The following is a 24,810-nucleotide window of genomic DNA, read 5'->3' on the forward strand; positions in this document are numbered from 1 at the left end:
TGTATGCTAAATTTATTTAATACTAATTTAAAATAATAATATATTATATTATTAAAATTACTATGGTGAACTTTAAAACCATATTAAAACTTTAAAATAATACTAGGCTTATGAGTAAATATATATTTTAAAGAAAAAAATCGAAATAAATCTTGATTAAAATAAATAGGCTAAATTATGGATTAAATTAAAATAAAAACAGAATTAAAAGGAATAAATGAAAATAACGCAAAGGAGATGGGGCCAAATGCAACATGCGGATAACTTGGGGGACCAAATGGGGAATAATCCCCGTCCCTCCAAAACGCAGTGCATAACCTGGGCCCAGATGAAACAAGAGCAAAATGCAATGTGAAATTCACAAAATAAAAAAAAGGATTTGAAAACGCCAAGGCAGGAGGGGAACCGAGCACGAGAATAGACCAATAAACCCAGGTGGGGGGATCCTACCCAGATCGGGTCACCGCTCGGGTTTGATCACAGATGGCGCCGTTTTGAATCAGGTTATTAAAATAAAACAAAGCACAAAAAAAGAACCCTAACAGAACACTTTAAAACCATTTCTTAAAAACTTAAACTCTCCCTCTCCCTCGGTGCCGCTCAGCAGTTCATCGCCCTTTCATAGGCTCTCCGGACCGTGCCCTTAGCTCCGATGACAACGGAGGAAGAGCAATCGGTCTAAAAGTGAGGTACGTCCTCTCTCTCTTACTATTATCTCCTTAAAAATCCTTGATAGAATCTCAAAACAAAAACAACAAAACCCAAAAAAGGGTTGAACTACGAACAATCAAAAGAGAAAAAAAAATGAACCCAGAAATCACCTTTTTTGGTGCTTTTTGATTTTTGTATTCTGATTACGTATATTTTTTTACAGCATGGTCTTGGTCCTTTTTATAGCGTTTATTTACAGAGTAGAATAAAATAAAAATAAAATCCAAACAAATCGCCCCTGCTCTGTCATCCTTACTTTTTTTCTCTCTGCCCCTTTTGTTTGGTGTCTGTTTCTGCTGCTTTTTTGTGCGTCTCTTTTAGGTACGGAACGCAGGGTTTGGACGCAGCACGTACGGAGGCGAAGGCACGTGTACGAGGTAGCAGACGTGGCACCACGCACATAGGGAGAGGCGTGGGTCGCAGCGGCAGAGGAGGCTTCTGCTGCTGCTAGGGTTTTCAGCGTTTGAGGCTGAGTTGGGTTTTGGGCTTTTGTGTTGGGTTTTGGGCTTCTGTAATCGGGCTAGGGACTTGGGCATTTGTATTTAGAAGTTGGGCTTATTGTATTGGGTTGTAACTTTGGTTTTATTTTATTTATTTGTTTATTTGGTTTATTTCACTAACAGGCCGGGCAGATTGGGCCTACTACAGCTGCCCCTCTTTGGTCATTGTCGTGTAATGAGAATAGAGAAAAGACTAAAGAGGACCAATTTTGCCCGGTCGTGCTTGGACTTTGGTGCTCTTCTTCTTCGAGTTGCCTCATTCCATCCTACTGCATATTCAGAGGTGTTAGAATTGGTGCTTCGATTCACTCCATCGCATCGTCGAGGAGATAGGATTACTGGCTTCAATCTGCTCCGCTGTAGTCTCAGGGAGATAAGATTCGCCGTATTGATTTGCTCCGCTACTGCTTAGGGAGATAAGATCTGCAATTTCCAACCTATTCCACTGCTGGTCAGGGACATAGAACTTGTGGCCTAAATCTGTTTCTCTACTCCTAGGGAAGATAAGATTTGCCGTCTTCGATCTGCTCCATTATTGCTTAGGGAGACAAGATCTGCAATTTCCAACCTATTCCACTGCTGGTCAGGGACATAGGACTTGTGGCTTAAATCTGTTTCCCTACTCCTGGGGAAGATAAGATTCGTCATCTTCAATCTGCTCCACTATTGCTTAGGGAGACAAGATCTGCAATTTCCAACCTATTCCACTGCTGGTCAGGGACATAGGACTTGTGGCTTAAATCTGTTTCCCTACTCCTGGGGAAGATAAGATTCGCCATCTTCGATCTGCTCCGTTACTGCTTAGTGAGACAAGATCTGCAGTCTTTACTATTCTGTTCTCTAGGGAACATGACATGTGTAATGAACCTAATTATGCCTAATGGTTAGGATGACATGATCAGAATGAATCTAGTGCTTCTAACTAGACATGAGTGAATGGTATTTACATGAATGGAAGATGCTGTCGTATTACTCAAAATCTTATTAAAGCTTTTATCATAACCGTGCTTTAACACCATTTTTCCTGGCTGGTGCCTTCAACAAAGCACTTAATTAAATTGCCCCCGCTGTAAACCTTCAAGCTCGATTCATTGGGTTGTGTTCAATATGCAACTCAAAAGGGAGCTCTGGTCTTCTCTTCATATTTCCATCACAATTGAAGGATACCAAACGTGTAAATCTTTGGTATACCATTCGCAGAATGCCACATTAAATGCTTGTGCACGAAGAATTTTTCTCCAAGGAGATCTCTCCTTTCTAACTTATGATTATTGCTGACATTTCATTCAATTGATGCTTCTGTCAACGAAATCCAAAAGGAATCGTTTACAAATCAGACTTTTCCTTAGATTTCTGACCTTTAAACCTGGTTCGTTCTAAACAATAGTCCTGTTTCGGATTACTGTATTATTTAGAAATTTTTCAGAGTAATGTGCAAAACTTATTTTGTGAAAGTTTAGTAGTCCATTAATCATTATTTCAATGCAACATGTTTGCTGAAAAATTATGACTATGGATAAATGTTGGTTCTGAGTATAGCTCGAAAGAGATAAAATATCGATAATAGCGAAAGAAGAATAACAAAGAAGTTGATTGAGAATGTGTATATTAATAAAAAGGAAAGGTATTTTCAAGAATAACATATTCAATACAATAAGAACCAGGTACCCCAGTTATCGCAGCTTGAATTTCTCTATACAAACTTTTGAAAACTATTCTGAGTTTGGCATGTGTTTAGGAGATCTGTAGTACTTTGTCAATGCTCCAAGATGTCGTATACCCTTTCTTGTTGGTTCAGGTATAGCAAGATCATCGTGTGCCCCAATCAAAATTTGAACAGTTCCAATCTTCTCACGCCCCATTCCGACCAATATTTGAGCCGCCCTTTTCGAGTTTTCGACTCAAATCTCCTTTAGTCTCAAGGCGCCCTTTGCGGGTTTTCACCTTGGCCTCTCTAAATCATTTTTTAGGAAGCAAAGCGCCCTTCGCGAGTTTTCACTTTGGTCCCCTTCTTTCAAGTGAAGTATTTCTTGACGGAATCTGCATTTACGGGGTTTGACAAACTTTTACCATCCATCTCACTTAGGATCAAAGCTCCACCGAAGAAGGCCTTCTTTACAACATAAGGACCTTACCAATTTGGCATCCATTTTCCTCTAAAGTCTTTTTGCATAAGAAGAATCTTTTTTAGCACCAAGTCTCCTTTGCAAAACTCTCTGGGGCGAATCTTTTTATTATAGGCTCGCATCATTCGTTTCTGGTACATTTGCCCATGGTGAATGACTCTTAACCTCTTATCCTCTATTAGGTTCAATTGGTTATATCGATATTGGACCCATTTGGCTTCGTCCAACTGGAGTTCAGATAATACCTGTAGAGAGGGGATCTCAACTTCAATTAGTAATACTGCCTCCATTCCATAAACTAGAGAAAAAGGTGTTGCTCCGGTAGAAGTTCTAACAGATGTTCGATAGGCAAGGAGAGAAAATGATAACTTCTCATGCCAATCTTTGTAAGTCTCAGTCATTTTCCCCACAATATTCTTATTTGCCGCTTCCACTGCACCATTCATTTTTGGATGATATGGCGACGAGTTATGATGCTCGATCTTAAATTGACTGCAAACCTCAACTATTGTGCTATTGGTCAAATTCAACGCATTGTCGGATATGATTCTCTCAGGCATTCCATATCGACAAATGATCTCATTTTTCAAGAATTTGCTGACCGTTGACTTCGTGACATTTGCGTATGAAGCAGCTTCTACCTACTTGGTTAAGTAATCAATGACTACAAAGATGAAACGATGCCCATTAGAAGTCTTTAGCGATATCAGCCCAATGACATCCATACCCCACATGGAAAACGGCCATGGAAAGGTCATAACGTAAAGTGGCGAAGGGGGTGCATGCATCCTGTCTTCATAAATCTGACATTTATGGAATTTCTTGGCGTAATTAACACAATCCTCTTCCATGGTGGACCAATAGTACCTAAATCTCATGATCTGTCTAGCCATGGTGAAACCATTGGCGTGCGTCCCACAGATACCCTCATGGACTTCCTCCAAAATTTTCTTAGCTTCCACAGCATCCACACATCTTAATAGTACTTGATCTTTCCTTCTTTTGTATAGCACTTCTCCATCTAAGACATATTCGATGGCTATTCTTCTCAGAGTTCTCTTGTCGTTCTCTGTTGCTTGACTAGGGTACTCCCGATTCTTCACATACTGTAGGATACTCTGATACCAAGGGCGATTGTCCTTTCCCTCCTCCTCAATACTGTAGCAATGAGCTGGAGTTTCATAGATACTCATCTGAATAGGCCTCATTACTTCAAGCTTGTTCACCTGAATCATTGAAGCTAGACTAGCTAATGCATCAGCCATTTGGTTTTTCTCTCGTGGGAGATAACTGAAGGTAATATCGTCAAACTCATCAACCAATTCGAGGACCAGCCTTTTACAACTGATTAACTTAGGGTCTCTAGTTTTCCATTCCCCTTTTAGTTGGTATATCACCAATACGGAATCCCCATATACTTTTAGCACTTTGATGTTCCGCTCGATGGCTGCATGAATGCCCATAATACATGCTTCATATTCTGCCATATTATTTGGGCAATCAAAGTCCAACTTGCTCGCCACAGGGTAATGATTTCCATTCGGGGATACCAAGACTGCCCCAATTCCATTACCCATAGCATTCAAAGCTCCGTCGAAATTTAACCTCCACACGTGATCCCTTTGAGGATTTTCTTCAGTGCTTGCCACATACATCAAGTTCTCGTTTGGAAAATCGAAGTTTAAAGGCTCATAGTCTTCCAAGGCTCTACTAGCCAGGAAATCAGCTATTGCACTCCCCTTTATGGCCTTCTGACTTTCATATACTACGTCAAATTCAGAGAGCAGGATTTTCTATCTAGCCATTCTCTCGTTTAAAGCAGTTGATTCCATCATATATTTTAAAGGATCCAACTTTGAAATCAGCCAAGTCGTATGATAGAACATATACTACCTTAGACTTCGTGTTGTCCAGATTAAAGCACAACACAATTTCTCGATTGATGAGTATCTCATTTCACATCCAGTGAATTTCTTACTGAGGTAATATATTGCCCTTTCTTTCTTTCCCGTTTCAATGTGTTGACCCAATACACATCCCATGGAATTCTCAAACACCATTAGATACAATATTAACGGCCTACCCGGACTTGGCGATGATAGTACAGGAGTATTAGCTAAATATTGTTTTATCTTATCAAAAGCCTCCTAACATTCCTCATCCCAATCACCCAGATTATGCTTCTTTAAAAGACGGAATACTGGATCACATTTCTCAATCAATTGTGAAATGAATCGAGCAATGTAATTCAATCTTTCTAAGAAAATTCAGACTTCTTTCTGAGTGTGCGAAGGAGGCAGGTCTCGGATTACCCTTACTTTGTCCAGGTCACCTCAATCCCCTTCTTACTAACTATGAAGCCTAACAACTTCCCTGATCTGGCTCCAAACATGCATTTTACGGGGTTAAGCTTGAGCTGAAATTTCCTCAATCTCAAAAATAATCTTTTCAAGACTTGAACATGCTCTTCTTCAGTTCTAGATTTTGCAATCATATCATCAACATAGACTTCGACCTCCTTATGCATCATGTCATGAAACAAGGTCACCATAGCTCTTTGATACGTTGCTCTCACATTCTTCAATCTAAAAGGTATTATTTTGTAACAAAATGTTCCCCATAAAGTAATGAATGTTATTTTTCCCATATCTTCAGGGAGCATTTTTATTTAATTGTATCCATAAAAGCCATCCATGAAAGAGAATAGTGAGTAGCCCGCCATATTATCTACCAGAGTATCAATGTGAGGCAACAAAAAATTATCCTTTGGACTAGCCTTATTCAAGTCCCTGTAATCCACGCACATTCGTACCTTTCTATCTTTCTTGGGAACGGGGACGATGTTAGCTACCCAATCTGAATATTTGATCTCCTGTAAAAACCCAGCATTGAACTTCCTTTTGACCTCTTCTTTTATTTTTAGCACAACATCAAGTCTCATCCTCCTGAGCTTCTGCTGAACTGGTTTACAATCTTCTTTTATGGGTAGGCGATGTACCACAATACTAGTACTTAGCCCGGGCATATCTTCGTATGACCACTCGAAAACATCTTTGAATTTTCGAAGCAATTCAATGAGGTCTTGTTTTGTCTTTGTGGCGATTTCAGTTCCAATTTTCACCTCCTTTCCCTCCTCTAGGCTCACGATTTCTAATGATTACTTGTAAGGTAGGATCTGTTCATCCTCTTATTCTACCATTCTCGACAAGTCCGGAGATATACCACAGTCTTCGTCATTTTCAAAGTCATGAGATCCCTCTAAACACATGTCTTGCTCAAAAAAAAGCTCCGTGCTTGAAACAACGTCACTCATGTCATTGATATCTGAGGACCTATGAGGGCATATCAAAGAATATACCAAGAATATATAAATTTATGAATAATTATTTGTACAATAAGGTTACACATGAAAGAATTATTTGCAGGACAATCAGTCAATTAGAAAATATTTACTTGTATGAAAATAAAAAGGAATAATTGTTCAAAATGAATGTAAATATGTATTTTATTAGAATAATGATGTTCAGGCTTAAGCCTTTTCACAAAGGATTTCCTATCATTTCCAAGCTAAAACAACAAGAATGTTCTGAGCATTACTCTGAATAAGCCCTAAAGACTACAGGGATTTCTTCCGCAGTCCAGTTGTTTAGCTAGCTTTCAGGTTCGTAAGGGCAGATCTCCCACGATGCCCTTTTCTCAGCTGTTTCTATAGCATTGATATGAACATTTTCCAATATTTCTTTAATGTCTTCACTTCTGGGCACCCCACGCTCAGGATGAATAAACCGACCCGATACAAAAGATGTAAATATGTGGGGAAATGACATAAGCTCCCACTTGACCTCTTTTCCGCTCAAACGTGTCATTCTTCTCTCTTGTCTTTTCTCTTCTTCTTTCTTTTTCTGATTCATGTCTGGCTTGTATCTTAAGCCATAACAATCAAACTTTTCCTTTAGCAACGGTGTTTCAATCTTTTCTTGAAGATATTTTCCCAATCCTTTCCCAGGTGAAGCTCCTCTTCCAATCATCAATCGCAGCCCTATCTTCGTGGTCCTGGATATTTTCGGTATTGGAATTCTACTTTCTTCAGTAATAAACACCGCGTTCACGAATTCTAATGACCAAAAAGAGCATTCCACTGCCTCATCATCAATCTCAACATAAGGTGCATCACCAGTTACTGTTGCGATGATATCTTCCTCCGCATTTATTATTATCACCCGACTCTCTGATACTATCTTCACCTTCTGGTGTAATGATGAAGGTACTGCCTCGGCTGAGTGTATCCATGGTCTTCCCAATAAACAGTTGTAGGAATGCTTAATATCCATCACCAAGAAGTCCACCTCATAAGTAATGGGGCCAATCCTTAATGGTACCTCAATTCTCCCCATAACCCTCTTTTCTGTTCCATCAAATGCCCTTACTATGCTCTGGCACGCTTTCATGTGTGAATTGTCCACCGGTAACCGACTAAGAGTAGATAAAGGCAATACATTCAGTGCATATCCGTTATCAACCAAGACCCCCGGGAGTGTGTACCCTTTGCATCGAGCAGTAACGTGCAGGGCTTTAGTAGAACCCCTTCCTCTAGATGGTATTTCGTCATCACTGAAGAAGATAAAATTGTCAGCACTTATATTGTTGACCAACCGATCTATCTTGTCCACCGAAATATCATCAGCCATATATGTTTCATTTAGTACTTTCAATAGTGCATTTCGATGTACTTCTGAACTTAAAAGTAAAGCTAATATAGAAATGCGGGCCGGCTGTTTGCGCAGTTGTTCCACAACGTTGTATTCGCTGTGTTTCAAAAATTTCAAAAATTCCTTCGCTTCCTCTTCTTTTATTGATTCATTAACCAATAGTTCAACTTCTACTGCCTTCCATTTCCTCTGCTCTTTCTTCCAATTCTCTTCTCTTGACAATTTTGCTTGAGCGTCATATCATTTCTCATTACACGTGTAAGAACCTACCTCCTGATTTCTCTCTGCTTCTTTTCCCAAGATTGTCACATTGCACCCATATTTCCACGGCACCTTTTTGCTATCCTTATATAAGAAATTTTTCGGTTTCTGGATTACAATTTTTGGTGTTACCTGAACCCTAGACTCATTGCTCCGAGGGCACGAAATGATAACCACAAGATGATTTGTTTCTGGAGTCTTTGTTGCCAACTCTGATACACAAATATTTCTCTTACCTTCCACTTCTTCGTAAAATCTTATCTCTTTATTCTCCATCATGTTTTGGACCAGAGCCCTGAATCCCTTACATTCTGGAATCTCATGTCCTACTTTGCGGTGGAATTCACAATAGTTTTTAGTCTCATACCTTTCTTCAAAATCTAAAATAACTCTTTGCCATCTCTCTCCAGACTCATTTCAACAGAGTTTTTACATCAGCAATGTCGTTCTTGACTTCTTCTCCCCTACTTTCGCTCGTCATATTCACTCCCTTATCGGTATGATTGGGTAGCGGATTTTCTGTACTAGGTGAGTCATAAAGCTTGACAACACCCATGCTAATAATTTTTTCGACTAGCTTCTTAAAGGCAGTGTAATTTTCTATTGAGTGCCCCGTAATTCCTGCATGGTAATCATATTGTGCGCTCGCATCATACCATTTGGGATACAGGGGTTGCAAAGGGGTCAAGTAATGGGGAGAAACAACGTGTATGTTGAACAAATTCTGATACAGCTCTTTGTATGACATCGGAATTGGTGTGAATTGGGGTTTCTCAGTACCTTGCCTCATACCAGATTCTTGTCTTGTTGAACCCTGCTGACCAGCAATCACCTTTCTTGGCTGGTTCACCGTAATTGACTTGTTGTATGCATTCACGTTGTTTACTTTATTTTCCTTTCTTCTCGGGGCCGACCTTTTGTTACTCTCTCCTGCTTTTATTTTCCCGTTTCTTATGGCATTCTCAATCATGTTGCCATTCATTACTATATCTGAGAAACTTTTTGTTGCACCTCCCAGCATGTGCATGATGAATGGGGCTTTTAAGGTATTGATAAAGAGCATCGTAGTTTCTCTTTCTAGGAGCTGTGGTTGGACTTGAATAGAAACTTCCTTCCATCTTTGTGCGTACTGTCTGAAACTCTCACTTGGTTTCTTTTCTATGTTTTGTAACGTAATTCTATCAGGGGTTATACAATGCCTGTGCTAGGTCCCTCCATGAACCGTTCTTGGTACGACTTAACTGATTGTACCATTTAGACGCTGCTCCTACCAAACTGTCTTGGAAATAGTGTATTAGTAGTTGATTGTTATTAACGTAGCCAGTCATCCTTCTACAGAATATAGTGATATGGGCTTCGGGGCAGCTAGTTCCATTGTAATTTTCAAACTCAGGTATCTTGAATTTGGGAGGAAGTATTAAATCTGGAACTAAGCTTAGGTCTTTTGCGTCGATTCTCTGATTACATCAGCACTTTCCAAGGCTTTGAATTTTTCCTCCAGCCACTTATACCTATCCTGCCATTGTTTTGGTAATTCCATATTCGCATTTCCTTCTTCAGCTGTTTCATTAAAATCAGGAATGATGGGCCTCACTACCTTCTCCAGGATTGGCCGTAGGGCCCTTTCCTTTATCCACCCCTCTCGTCAGCAACTGGGTCAATTCAGCCATTGCATCCTTTTGAGCTTTGATCAATTTTTCTGTCATGTCTTCTTGAATTTTATCTAGTCGCTCTTGCATTTGTGCTTGCAACCGTTCTTACATATCCCTTTGCATTTGCTCCAGTTTCTCTAATCTTTGGTCCATTTCCTTAGTTTTCCGTCAAGTACCGTATTGATGCTTAATTGGTGAGCTTTTGTCAGTTTCCAGGTTAACTGTAATGATTTTAACCAATTAGGGTCTTTTGGTGGACTTTAATACACATGATGCAATGCAATGCATGAATACAAGAAGGCGTCGATTCTAATTCAATCTGATTTAGAAGACTTTACTAGAAAACATAATTCTTTACATAAAATAGATTACATATATGCTCTTGCCCTAATGCTCAGAACTTTAATTTTCCTAAGTAATAAAGCTAATTCCTATCCCCGACTTGATTCCAGCTCATATTTTATGCTCAGTGCATCGGCTTGTATCGCCAAAGTCTGCAGGTGATCAGCTACCTCCTGGATTTAAACCACGGCTTCTCCCATGATAAGATCTCTATTTTCAACTTGACTCTGAAGATGATAAAGTTGCTCACTCTGACGACTTTCGTTGGTTTCCAAGTACTCAGTCCTGATCTCACAACTTCGTAATGCCGATTCCAACTCTTCTATTCTTCCCTTCATTTCTTCGATCTTGCCCAAGCTCGCCCTCAATTCCATTGCAGAATTTTAACTTCGATACTGATGAAGAGATCTTTCTAGCTCCGCCACTCTATCTTTTAGTTCACATTTTTCCTTTTGGCTTTTTGACAAACTCTCTTTTAATGCTCTATTTCGCGTCTGAACCTCTCAGAATTTCTTTTCCCATCCATCAGCCTTGACCTTTTCTTCCCGAATCTCTTGATGCCACTGTTCTGAAGTTTTCCCTAACCCATCAGTTCTTATTGACAACCTCAACTTCTTATAGTCTGTCTTCAAACTGTCTAGGTCTTCCTCAGCCTTGTTCTTACCTTTTCTTAATTTATTAGTCTCTAACTTTTGAACATCCACATCTAATCCCAAGTGCATCTTTTCTTCTTCCAACTGTTCAATCTTCTTTTTAAGCTCTGCATTCCTCTTTTCAAAATCTTGCTTTATAATTTCCAATTTGGAAGGAACAACCCGCAAATGTTCTTCTATCGATTGACTATCTCCTTGACTTGACTTTGGAATATTATCATTGATCCTTCTAACCCACCATTTATTATATTCAGGAGTCATCGTCGGGCTTACGGCTAATCTTTTCATCCGTCGAGTTTGGTCTCATGCCCTGCTTATCTCTCGAATCTTCTTTTTATAGCCATCGTCTTTATATGAGAATTCGAACTCAGCTAGGCCTTGGGTTGCAGGTATAAACTGCCTTGACCTGTACTGCCTTAGCACCATCAATGGAGCATAACCAACAGCTCCCCAGATTCCAAGTAATGGGACCCAATCAAAATTACCACATTGGTACAAGATCTTATCTGGAAGCAACCATGGGGCTCTCCACTCAATGTCCTCCTCATGAAGATTTTGAAGAATGGCCAACCATTTCTCTTCCGAGATGTCATCTCTCCTTGGTGTAGCCGTTATCACCTTTAATGGCGAATAATTTTCAAAGAAGACTCTATACGAAACCTTATCAACCTTCCAAAAATGACTGTGGAACCATGCAAGTAGAAGTTGCACACATCCGATAAATCTGCCTTCACCTATCCTTCTACACTTATTCAGTGACCTGAAGGTTTCTGCCAGAATGGCCAGAACTGGTGTAACCCTCTTATCAAGTCAGTCAAAGAGATCCGAGGCTACTTCATCTACGTGCCCTAGTGCCTCAGGAAAAATTACTAGCCTATAAATGCTCAAAGCAAAAACGTCGACCTTTTTCTTTGCATTAGGGTGTGCCAAAATCAGCTCTTGCAGGCTTTTCCAAGGGATGCATCTACTTTCCCCCTTCTGCTTGATTCGTGCCGCGACCCACTGCTCACCCATTTCGGTGATGTTCATCAACTTATTCGCAAAGGTTGGGACATTAAAGGCTCTAGAGTAGACTTTATCAACTTAGATCTTTGGGCAACGAAGCAAAGCTGTATATTCTTCTATAGTGGGTACTAAATCAACTATCCCAAAGGTAAAGCAACTATATGCGGGGTTCCAATACTGAGCGAAAGCCCGAAACAAATGTTCATCTACCTTAATGTCGAGTAGATACGGCAAATCCTTGTAACTAGAGTTGAACAACTGCTTAGTCTCGTCATTCCAATAATCCCATATTGCCTTTAATTCCTGAAGGCTATTTTGCGTTACGCTGATACGGGTGTAGTCCCATAATTTCGACGTGTACCCCCGGCTAGACTATCTCCTTTCTCTAATTGTGTTTTCTCTGACCACATACGGACAACAGCATTATCTTCTACTTTATCAAGAAATCTGTTCTCCATGCCAAGCTTTCTAATTTAGAAATCGAACTTGAATCGACCCTCTTTTGAATATGAAGTGATATGCAAACATAACAAAAATACCATAGGTTAGTGCAACATACCAAAACACAACTTCAAGTAAGTAAAAAGCATCAAACACCTATCTGGGTAACCGCTAGGGTTTCCGCAGTACGATCAAGGGTGGGCTCCTAGTGTTTTCTATATGCGGCTTGGTTCTAAAGTTGAGGTACCAGAACCAGCAGATTCCTCGATCCTCACCCATTATAGGCTCATATGGACAGAATTCGGTTTAGGGAAATACATTTCCCTATGGCTACACGGAGATGAAAATCTCACGAAGACATAGGTACGGATGTATCCCGGAAGCGATCCACTATCCTGCACGAAGGTGAAAACCTCACGAAGGACTAGTTTCTCACTCCCACTTAAGAGGGTAAGACTAATAGTCTTATGCAATATGACGCCAGGATATAAAACTCAATTTACAGTAATCGTACCACACACAAATGCAATGAGAGAATCGTAATTTTTCAAATTAAATCTTTAATTTTCAATAATAAGACAGAAACAATCAATTTTACGGCCTCACTCTCTATGGTATTCCCCAGTGGAGTCGCCAAGCTGTCGAAACCACTGTTTTGAAAACAAAAATTTGGGTTGTCGACTTATTAAAAATGAAAATTTGGGAGTCACCACCGATCTTTTATTGAGGTGTGATCGGATCACCTTGAAAATAATTTTAGGTTTACGAATTTTGAGAAAAACAGGTTTAGGAGTCGGTTACGCACGAGAAAGGGTTAGCACCCTCGTAAAGCCCAAAATTGGTACCGAATCGATTGTTTAATGTCTTAATGTCGAAATTTTGAAAAGAAAATTTTAAATACGATCCTTTCCTTTTTTATTTATATTAATTTCGCAAGAAATGCTTGGATAAATCGATATGAATGCTAAAGACCATCTCATCTCAGAGTAATAAAATGTCATACCCAATACATTTGGACACGACATTTTTAGTCCTCGAGAACGAGCTTGTCTTTTGATTTTCAAAATTCTTGAGGTTAAAAAGGGATATTCAATTGCTTAAAGTCAGATGAAAAATTGAAACCCAATATGTTAGGGCACAATTCCTCAAAATTCGTAGCATTGAACACAACCCTTATTTTTTTAAAACCCCATTTCAAGAAAACGACATATCGCATCCAATACATTAGGACACGTCGTATCAAATTCCCAAGAATGAGTTTTTGTTTTGATTGAAGCATATCCCCAATTATTTAGATTCAACGAGGAGGGTTGGAACCCAATACGTTAGGGCTCAATCCTTTCGAAGATCCTAAATGTCGAATGTTGCGTTACTTTTGAAAACTTTTGTAAAAAGGGGTTTTAATGCTTTAATGAAACTAAATATTTTAGATTAAAACGATGAGATGTTAATACAACTAAACTATAATTAATGAGCTAAAGTATATACCAAACAATCATAAAAAAAAAAAACACTAATAAATAACATAATACATATGCGGGCAATAATATCCATCACATATCGTATGCGAACACAAACATCAACATTCAACAATTAAACGAATTAATCGTCAAATTTAAAAGAAGAGTTAAACTAAACAATGTAAAGTATGATAAGTTTCCAAATAAATAAAATGAATATTGAGATATATTAAAAGGCTAGAAATGAATACTATGTGACATAATAATATAGAAATGAATTTTAAGTAAATATTTCATGAAAAGAAACTCAAAATATATGCATATGGTAAATTGAACAAATGATACATGTAAAATGAAAAACTTTATAACAATGTTTGTATGCTAAATTTATTTAATACTAATTTAAAATAATAATATATTATATTATTAAAATTACTATGATGAACTTTAAAACCATATTAAAACTTTAAAATAATACTAGGCTTATGAGTAAATATATATTCTAAAGAAAAAAAATCGAAATAAATCTTGATTAAAATAAATAGGTTAAATTATGGATTAAATTAAAATAAAAACGGAATTAAAAGGAATAAATGAAAATAACGCAAAGGAGATGGGGCCAAATGCAACATGCGGATAACTTGGGGGACCAAATGGGGAATAATCCCCGTCCCTCCAAAACACAATGCATAACCTGGGCCCAGATGAAACAAGAGCAAAATGCAATGCGAAATTCACAAAATAATAATAATAAAAGATTTGAAAACGCCAAGGCAGGAGGGGGACCGAGCACGCGAATAGACCAATAAACCCAGGTGCGCGGATCCTACCCGGATCGGGTCACTGCTCGGGTTTGATCACAGACGGCGCCGTTTTGAATCAGGTTATTAAAATAAAACAAAGCACAAAAAAAGAACCCTAACAGAACACTTTAAAACCATTTCTTAAAAACTTAAACTCTCCCTCTCCCTCGGCGCCGCTCAGCAGTTCATCACCCTTTCAGAGGCTCTTCGGACCGTGCCCTTAGCTCCGACGACAGCGGAGGAAGAGCAATCAGTCCAAACGTGAGGTACGCGCTCTCTCTCTTACTATTATCTCTTTAAAAATACTCGATAGAATCTCAAAACAAAAACAATAAAACCCAAAAAAGGGTTGAACTACGAACAATCAAAAGAGAAAAAAAAAAATGAACCCAGAAATCACCCTTTTTTGTGCTTTTTGATTTTTGTATTCTGATTGCGTATATTTTTTTACAGCATGGTCTTGGTCCTTTTTATAGCGTCTATTTACATAATAGAATAAAATAAAATAATCCAAACAAATCGCCCTTGCTCTGTCATCCTTGCTTTTTTTCTCTCTGCCCCTTTTGTTTGGTGTCTGTTTCTGCTGCTTTTTTGTGCGTCTCTTGCAGGTACAGAGCGCAGGGTCTGGACGCGGCACATACGGAGGCGAAGGCGCGCGTACGAGGTAGCAGACATAGCACCACGCACATGGGGAGAGGCGTGGGTGGCAATGGCGCAGGAGGCTTCTGCTGCTGCTAGGGTTTTCGGCGTTTGAGGCTGAGTTGGGTTTTGGGCTTCTGTAATCGGGCTAGGGACTTGGGCATTTGTATTTAGAAGTTGAGTTTATTGTATTGGGTTGTAACTGGACTGTGGACTTTTAATTTTTAATTTGGTTTTATTTTATTCATTTGTTTATTTGGTTTATTTCACTAACGGGCCGGGCAAGTTGGGCCTACTACAATTAAAAAATATATAAAAGTATTTTATTGTAATGATGACGTATTATAAGAATGAGAAATAGACATTTTTTCTTGGGGCTTGGCTCTGAAATCTCAAGCTGCATCAGCAAAGTGTATATACGCACAGAGAGAGTCCGTATGCGTTTGGATGCATTCATTTAATAATTGTATCCTTGGAAGCTTTCATTAATAAGTAGACACAGTGGTTAATGTTGTCTTCAACCTTCCTAGCAAAAGTCATGCTCAACTTGTGGTGCAAAACTCTTACTCTGCTACTGCTAGGCTACGAGGATATGGGCTATTCTAAAGAGAAAACTCTGATATAACGTCCAAGAAATGTGATAAATACAATACTTCTTCTCTAAACAAACACCCTTTGCTAGATAGGTGATGACGCATAAAAATATATTAAATTTACATTTCACACAGTAATAGTAATTAATTTATGGAACCAGCTGTCATATATTTATTTTTAATAAATTTTAAAGTTATACATTACTTTATCTTAACCTTTTTCTTTGATAGTATATAAAACTATATATCAAATACAAACTCTTAATTTATATGCCGTTGTAAAATAAATTAAGCCACGCTAAATTAAAATAGCACCTCCCTTTGTCCGTACTCCATTTCCCAGTTTACGTGGCCAAAAATCAGCTTGAAAAAGGCAGGTAGCTAATTAATGGTCAAATTTCCCCTCAGAAACCAAAAAAAAATCACAAGTCATAACCAAGAAGAGAATATATATTAATAATTAATTCTTGAATAAGTGTGAGTGAAATTGATTTAATTCAAAAATTTTAATGGTTTTTTGTAAATTTTTGAGTAAATTAAATTGAGTTATTCATTTTTTAATCAACATAAATAAATAGTTCGATTTTTTCGAGTTCGAGTTTAGTTGAATATTATAACTCCAATAAATTAAATAACTCCAATAACAAATTCATGTAAATACCTCTAGGATCTATAATAGTTTTGAAAATGTGTGAATTAGTCCTATAATTTTTTAAAAAATCAGAACAAATTTCAAAATTTTATAAAATATATAGATTCAAAAATTATGAAAATCTAAAATTATATAAAAATGTTAAATTTGTTATAAATATTTTTATTATTAAGTAGGTATCCATCAATATCAAGTTTGATGTATTTTAGGACTCTAATAGTCATTAGAAGTAGAGTTCTATATCGTGTATAAATATAAACTTTGGAGAAATTTTATAATTATTCCCATTTATGAATAAAATTCATACATTCTTGTTTACTCTCTAATTTCTTATTCTTTTATTCTCTTTATTATTTATTTCATAACAAAATTATATATGTTTTTTTAATTTCAAGATGATACATTTAATGCATTAAATAAGTAAATTATCAAATAAGTTTGTCATAATAATAATCTTGTTTTTTTTCTCTTATTTGATCTTAAAAGAGTTCACACACATGTATGTATATATAATATTTATGTTTTTCAACTCGAATTTAGTCATATTGTCAAGATTTCAATATGGCCGTTTAAGTTTTAGTTTAACCCAAACAAATTTATTTTAGTCGACATGATTTGAATTTTAGTTCACTAGATCCAATTCAAAAAATAAAATAAAATAAAATCAAGTTAGAATGATAAGATATGATTCAACAACTTAATTAACTCAAAACTTAACTTAACTATCTCAAACAGTTGAGGTATGGGTTATTAAAATTGGCTTGGACATGTACATCGACATGGGGTGGCATGTGAAAACTCCTCTTATTATTGAATTTAGTTCGAGTGTGGTTTTGAAGTGGTTGTTAAATAGGGAAGTTAGACTGAGGTTGTTGCGGAATCTGCTTATAGGTATTGATAAGAGTATTAACCAGCTGGTTAATGTTACCTTCTCAATGGATAATACAAAAGGTAATGGTCTGGCTACAGTTTTGGCTATTGCTGAGGTGAGAAGATTAGAGTTATTTAAAGCTTGGTGGTGATATATTTTTATTTAGACATTAGGAGTTAGGTCTGATGTCAGATGTCTTGTTCCTTGTTTATTTGAGTGTTTTATAATTTTGACTTGGAAAGAGATTGGTTTTTCCCAACGTGGTTCTAGTGTCACGGGGCTAGACCTTTCGTCTCGCAAACCGTGCGGCCTTAGGCGATCCGTTTGCTCCAAACTCACCTAAGTCAGCCTTTACGCCCAAAAGTGAGGATTCCTTAGAATTCCTCCAAGGCACCAACTTGTATAGCGGAAGCGATTGTGCCAAAAGAAGCTAAGCCAAAGAACAACAGAAAGAGCGTTCGCAAAGTGTTTGAGTAAATGCTCTCAATTCTTATTCACAAAGAATAATGAAACAATTCAGGGGTGAGTACAAATGAGGGGGAGGCTCTCTATTTATAGTTGAGCTCCCCCAAAACCGACGGTCAAGATACAATTACATCGACGGATGAGATTCAACCATATCCCTTAATTTTAGGGATTTACAAGATAAGCCTTATCAAATCTAATCTAATCTTTACAAGATATGATTCCCTCTATCTTCTAAGATTAGTTACCATATTAGCCTAAGTTGCCATCTCTTCGCTATCGGGCCAACAGGGCTTTAATCGTGAGCTTCTCCAATATCTCTTTGAATCGGGCCAGTTCTTGTGGGCCAAATGATCCCCATCTGAGCAACAGACCTCCATTGAATGCATTTGGTGCGCTGGTCACGGGCTTTGAACTGCGGCCCGTGACACTAGTATCATGTATACACATTGATTAAAAAAACAAAAAAACTCAATTTTTTTTTTAACTTTATTCAATAATGTTATGTTAAAACATGTACATGTGAAGAGAATCGCTAGCTTTTTTCTAAGAGAATTTTGATAAATGAAACTATATTACAAGCAGTCGAGAGCTAGAAGCTCTTAAAGCAAGACCAACGAAGTATCAAAGTCAGAATTGAAAAAGTTGCTTAGTCACATTAAGAAGAAAAATATGCATTATTTTAGTCACTGTTGAATGTAATGATGCATGATGGCCATCTTCTCACTCTATCAAACAATAGGACGCTTCTTTAATCTTTATTTTCTCCTCCCCCAAATCTAATCTCAAACCCTATTGCCCTTTGCTTCCCAAAGCTTCTTTTATTATTATTATTATTATTATTATTATTATTATTATTATTATTATTATTATTTTGCATTCTTTTTCATGTTCTAATTTCCACCTTCACAACTTGTACATGGACCATCCTGTTGTTCATCCCCATGAAATTTCAACCATCCATTAAATGCTGCCATCTTCTATATATAACGATACCGTAATTAACCCATCTTTGCAATTCTCATTGCCTTCAACCAGTTCTCCTCCTAGGCTTTTCTTCAGTTTCTTGTCTCCATTTCTACTCTCTTCTCCAAAGCCATTATTTTTATAGATTATACGCCTTGTCAAAATAACATTTGCAAAGAGGTTGGTTGGTTGTTTTGTATGTATCTATATTTTTCTTTTTGCCTTTTAAGTTTTCATCATATATGAACAAGCTTTGCTAGATCCTGATATACGAACCTTTACAAAACGGCTACATACATACAAACATGCATACATACATGCATACATACATACATACATATATATATGCATGGTGATGCCGGATAAATCTCCATAATATTAGATATCCTATGTGTATATATGTGGGAGGTTAGTTCTTTTGTCATCTAAACGTTCGTTTTTATCTTGGAAGAGCAAATAATAAGGTCCAGTATACGTTGCAAAGAATATAGAAAAGTCCTCTATTTTTCATTACAGACTAACATAACCTAATTTCATGAACTAATCCTTGGTTCAATAGAAACTATCCTATGGACATAATTAATATTCCACCTCAAGACAATTTTTTTTTTTTCTTTTGGTATGGGAATGGTATACTTATACTCCTTGCATGTATATGTGTGTGTGTGTGTGTGTGTGTGTTTTCCTTTGGATTGGATCGAAAAATCCGCATCTTAAATTAAGTTGTGAACTGATTGAAACTATATATCAGGTGAGTATTGAGAAGATGGAAATGAATGAAGAGGTCTACACCTTAGATGGAACTGTGGATCGACATGGTCAACCTGCTATTAGAGGCAGAACTGGAACTTGGGTTTCTGGAATTCTACTGCTAGGTAAATCTATATATACATACTACTTACAAACTGCAATTAAAGCAGCGGCACATACATCTATGTGTCTACGGATGAAAGTTCTGTTGTTATTTAATTCAGCTAACAAGTCATTAGTATGACAAAGTCTAAAGTTGGTATTAGTTCCAAAGTTTAAATCCTTAATATACTTTTCTCCCTCCTAAAATTAGCCAAAAAGAAAAAGAAATTTTATTTTTGCACACTTAGATTTAAAATTTTGTCACATTTATTATTATTATTATTATTAAATATGGTTTAAGGATATAAAATAAAATTTTAACCCTATTTATGAAATTAAAATTTGTATGATCGGTATACCAAATAATTATCTTTAAATAAATAAATTTATATTTTATGTATTAACCGTGAACCGATTTAGTGAATTTATTTTATATAAACTCATTTAAATTATATATACGTGAACTTGGGAGAGTTTTTCTAGTTTTGAGAATAGACTCGTTTGGCATCCATAAAGGTGGCAAGCTATACCTATATTAACATATTTTCCACCTACGCGTACATAGTTAAGGGGAAAAAATAGCATAAAGGTTTCTTGCATTGCAGTTCCATGCATGCAGCTAACATAATATAAAATATAACATATTGCAAAAAAATAAAGTACAAACACAATATTTTATGATAATATGAATATTCTAAATATATAGTATAAATTAACAAGCAATAGCTAGTGTGGATTTTCAAGTGTTCATCTTCCTAAAAATAATTTAGGTTGGAATCTAAGTTGTTCAAAAGAAAAGCTAATGCAGATTTAAATATTCGGATATTTTTATTACAATTTGTAATGAGTTTATGTGTACTAAAAATTTTACCACAAATGTATACATGTAAAAACCACATATTTAGAACATAAGTGTGCATTTAAAAATAATATACAATAAATAAATATATGTAAGGCTTGAAAATAATAATAATAATTGTACAAAAAAGAAAATAATAATAATAACAATATGTAATATATACGAAATTAAAAGAAAATAGTTTATATTGTGAGTAAAGTGGAATTTAAATAGGTAAATACATCTTATTAAGAATTTTAAATACACACAAATTGTTTATCATGGTATTATCATTTTTTTGAGTTGATATCAATCTAATTTGTGACACCAGTTTAATCAATGAAATTATCAATATGTGGCACGCCTACGATGCAGTGAAAAATTAAATAATATATTTAGTAAAAATTGACATAAAAACTAAATATTATTTTGGTTGAAATGGTAAGATTGAGAGAGTTGTGCTTTGAGTTCAGATCTGATCACTATCTTTTTTATAGAAAGATAAAATATCTATAAATAACGTGTTATCCCCATTACCTACCTAAATATTATATATAAAATAACGGTATTGACTTGTTTAAAAAAAACCCTTTAGATATTGTATTTTTTTCATCAGAAAAAGGCAACAAAAGGTAGTATAATGTTGAAATAATTGAAAATATAGGATTAGGAGTAAGTTATTCATATATGTGATAAGGAGGAAAAGAGCAATTTTCCTAATTTTGTTCTTTGTTTTTTGATGCCTAGAATTAGGCATAATCCCTCCTCAATCCTTAAATATGAGAGTAATGCGTTTTAACGCACTCGAATTCATATCCTCCTGCATTGGCAACAATGCCTATGCCAACTGAGTTAAGACTCAACCGGCTTTGAAAAAGTTAATTGAAATTGAATGAATAAATTAACTTTTTTATCTAATTAATTATTTAATATAAAATATTTTATCCATTGAATTTATTTCATTTAAATTTTTTAAAAAATTAAAAAAATTAACTTATTATATTTGAAAAAGTTAATTTAAATTTGTAAATTAAAGCTTTATTTAAATTTAAATTGAATGGATAAATGAATTTTTTAAAATTTTATATTATGTAATTATATTTTTAATTAAAAATATTTTACACATTGAATTTATTTAATATAAATTTGAAAAAGTTAATTAAAATAAAATGAAAATATATAAATATTTTATCTAGTATTTGAAAAGTTATGGTAAATAAATTAACTTATAAAAATATTTGAAAAACTTAAGTAAATGAATAGACAAATGAAAATTTTAAAATTTATATTTATCTAATATTTTAATATAAATATTCTATGCATTGAATTTATTTAATTTAAATTTGAAAAAATAATTTAAATAAATTAACTTATAGAAATATTAGAAAAAGTAATATTGCGTTTGTTATATTAAATATATATGATTGGTTGCATTTGAACATTAATATTTAACTTCAACAGGGTATTGGCACTTGTGTCGTTTTCTTTACTTCTCATTACCAAAGTAACAAATATTGACTGTTCACCCTAGGTAGATAGCTCCCATCCATACTCTAATTAGTCATCTTTTTACATTATTATTATCCAAGATTCCTTCTTATATAATCCTCTACTCACAGAAAAGAGGCTAATTTCCAACCAACAATCCTTAATTGAAATGAACTATATATGTATACATGATGATGTTCAGTTAACCAAGGGCTGGCAACATTGGCATTCTTTGGAGTGGGGGTCAACCTGGTGTTATTCTTAACGAGGGTGCTCGGCCAAGACAGTGCAGCTGCTGCAAACAGCGTCAGCAAATGGACTGGAACTGTCTACATTTTCTCTCTGCTTGGTGCCTTCCTTAGTGACTCTTACTGGGGAAGGTACAAGACTTGTGCCATATTCCAGGCTGTCTTTGTTGTTGTGAGTTACATCTAATTTTTCTCATCTACTAACATATATGCATGCCTATCTGTTTATCTATCTATCTATCTATCTATCTATCTATCTATCTATCTATCTATCTATATAGTAATCTGTTATCCCTGCTATATATACAGTAAAATGTTGATGCAATTTTGTTTGAACACTACAGGGTTTGGTGCTGTTATCAATTTCAACCACTCTATTCTTACTCAAGCCTAGCGGCTGCGGTGATGAAGAAACTCCATGTGGATCTCACTCAACTTTCCACATTGTCTTTTTCTACTTAGCCATATACCTTGTAGCCCTAGGTAACGGAGGTTACCAGCCTAACATAGCCACCTTCGGGGCTGATCAGTTTGATGAGGAAGACCCTAAAGAGGGGCACTCAAAAATAGCCTTCTTCAGCTACTTCTATTTGGCTTTGAACCTTGGATCACTCTTTTCAAATACCATTTTGGGCTACTTTGAGGATCAAGGCATGTGGGCACTTGGATTTTGGGCATCCACTTCATCTGCTGTTGGGGCATTAGTCCTCTTTCTGATCGGGACACCCAGGTATAGGCACTTTGAACCCAAGGGCAACCCTCTCTCAAGGTTTTGCCAAGTATTGGTTGCTTCAACAAGAAAATGGAAGGTTGAGAGGACGCAAGGGGAAGAGAATTTATTTGAAGTGGACAACAAGGAATCTGCATTGAATGGGGACAGAAAGATACTCCATACAGATAGTTTCAGGTAGGATCATGTGTCTTATTCATTTCCGAACCATTGATTTGCTACTGGTTAACTTTATTAACTGTGGTAGTATTCATTTTAATTTTCAGATTTTTGGATAAAGCAGCAATTATTACACCAAAGGATTATGCTAAGCAAGGTAAAAAAATTTATGGTCGCAATCCATGGCGTCTCTGCACAGTAACACAAGTTGAAGAAGTAAAATGCATATTGAGACTCCTCCCAATTTGGCTATGCACCATTCTTTTCTCCGTGGTTTTTACTCAAATGGCATCACTCTTTGTTGAACAAGGAGCCGCCATGAAAACCAAGATTTCCAACTTCAACATTCCGGCGGCGGGCATGTCTAGCTTCGACATACTCAGTGTGGCAGCATTCATTTTCCTTTACAGGCTAGTTCTTGACCCTGTTATTGCAAGAATAAAGTCAAAACCGAAGGGCCTCACCGAGCTTCAAAGAATGGGAATTGGGCTTTTTATAGCCATACTGGCAATGGTGGCAGCAGGAGTGGTGGAAGTGTTGAGATTGAAGGACGCCAAAAAAGATTGCCCCAACTGTGTAAACGCAAGCTCTTTGAGCATATTCTGGCAAGTTCCACAATATATGCTTATAGGAGCATCGGAGGTATTCATGTATGTTGGTCAATTAGAGTTCTTTAACGGGCAGGCACCAGATGGGTTAAAGAGCTTCGGAAGTGCGCTTTGCATGACGTCTATATCACTTGGGAATTACGTGAGTAGCTTGCTGGTGTCAATTGTTATGAGAATATCTACAAGAGATGATATGCCTGGATGGATCCCAGGAAACCTTAACAAAGGTCATCTGGACCGATTCTTTTTCATGCTAGCTGCTTTGACAACGGCTGATCTTGTGGTCTACATAATATGCGCTAAGTGGTATAAATATATTAAGTTTGAAGGAAGAAAGGGAGCAGATGATAATAGCGATGATGGGCAGGCAGAAGCAGCAGCGGAGCATAGAGTTTAAAGGTCACACATAGTGGCAATATGGCATGCTTTAATAACGATATTGTCGGCCTTATGATTCTCTTATCATTTGATCTAAATAAAAGCGCAAAAGAAGGGAAAATATTGCAATAGAGTAGTGGAGTGTGAAGACAACTAAGAAGGAATTTAGCTGGCTGTGCGATGAAATTGGGAGAAATTAATTAACTCCATGGGATGACAATGGAGATTTTCATTTCTCTGTGGAGCTAGCACTGCATTCATTAAAATTTATCATATATTCTAAATTAAAGATGAATTTATTTTATCATCATTCTTATTATGCTATTTTTTTTTTCTCAATCAGATTCATTAGAAATAAAAATAGCCCAATCATACAATTAGAATAGCTACATCATAAACAAAGCACTTCTATCCGTTGGATTTTAGATGAGGAAAGGATTGAAATAGAAGCAAAAAGAATCAAGAAAATGGAGAAAGATCAGCTTTTGATCAACTGTTCCGTTAAAAAACTGATTGCTCTGTTTACAGGAACAAGAGAGCTTAAATAAGCTAAAAATAATAATAAAATAATTACAACTTATTAATCTTAGAATTTGCTTAATTCAAATTGTTTCTCTATTAGCTCATTTTAGTCTAATCAGCAACCAAAACATCTTATCA

General features: G+C 36.2%; 1 protein-coding gene across 1 annotated transcript; it reads left to right on the top strand.

Annotated features, from left to right (window-relative positions):
• The first annotated feature begins 18,876 nt into the window (after positions 1 to 18,876).
• LOC105773696 (protein NRT1/ PTR FAMILY 7.2) lies at positions 18,877 to 24,457 on the top strand. The gene is made up of 5 exons (XM_012595780.2): positions 18,877 to 19,029; positions 19,601 to 19,724; positions 22,230 to 22,447; positions 22,620 to 23,182; positions 23,272 to 24,457. Exons 2-5 carry the CDS (start codon positions 19,616 to 19,618, stop codon positions 24,167 to 24,169), a joined length of 1,788 nt encoding a protein of 595 aa, XP_012451234.1. The 5' UTR covers positions 18,877 to 19,029; positions 19,601 to 19,615; the 3' UTR covers positions 24,170 to 24,457.
• Positions 24,458 to 24,810: the final 353 nt, after the last annotated feature.

This window comes from Gossypium raimondii, chromosome 6 (genome assembly GCF_025698545.1).
Source record: "Gossypium raimondii isolate GPD5lz chromosome 6, ASM2569854v1, whole genome shotgun sequence".
Lineage (NCBI taxonomy): Eukaryota > Viridiplantae > Streptophyta > Magnoliopsida > Malvales > Malvaceae > Gossypium > Gossypium raimondii.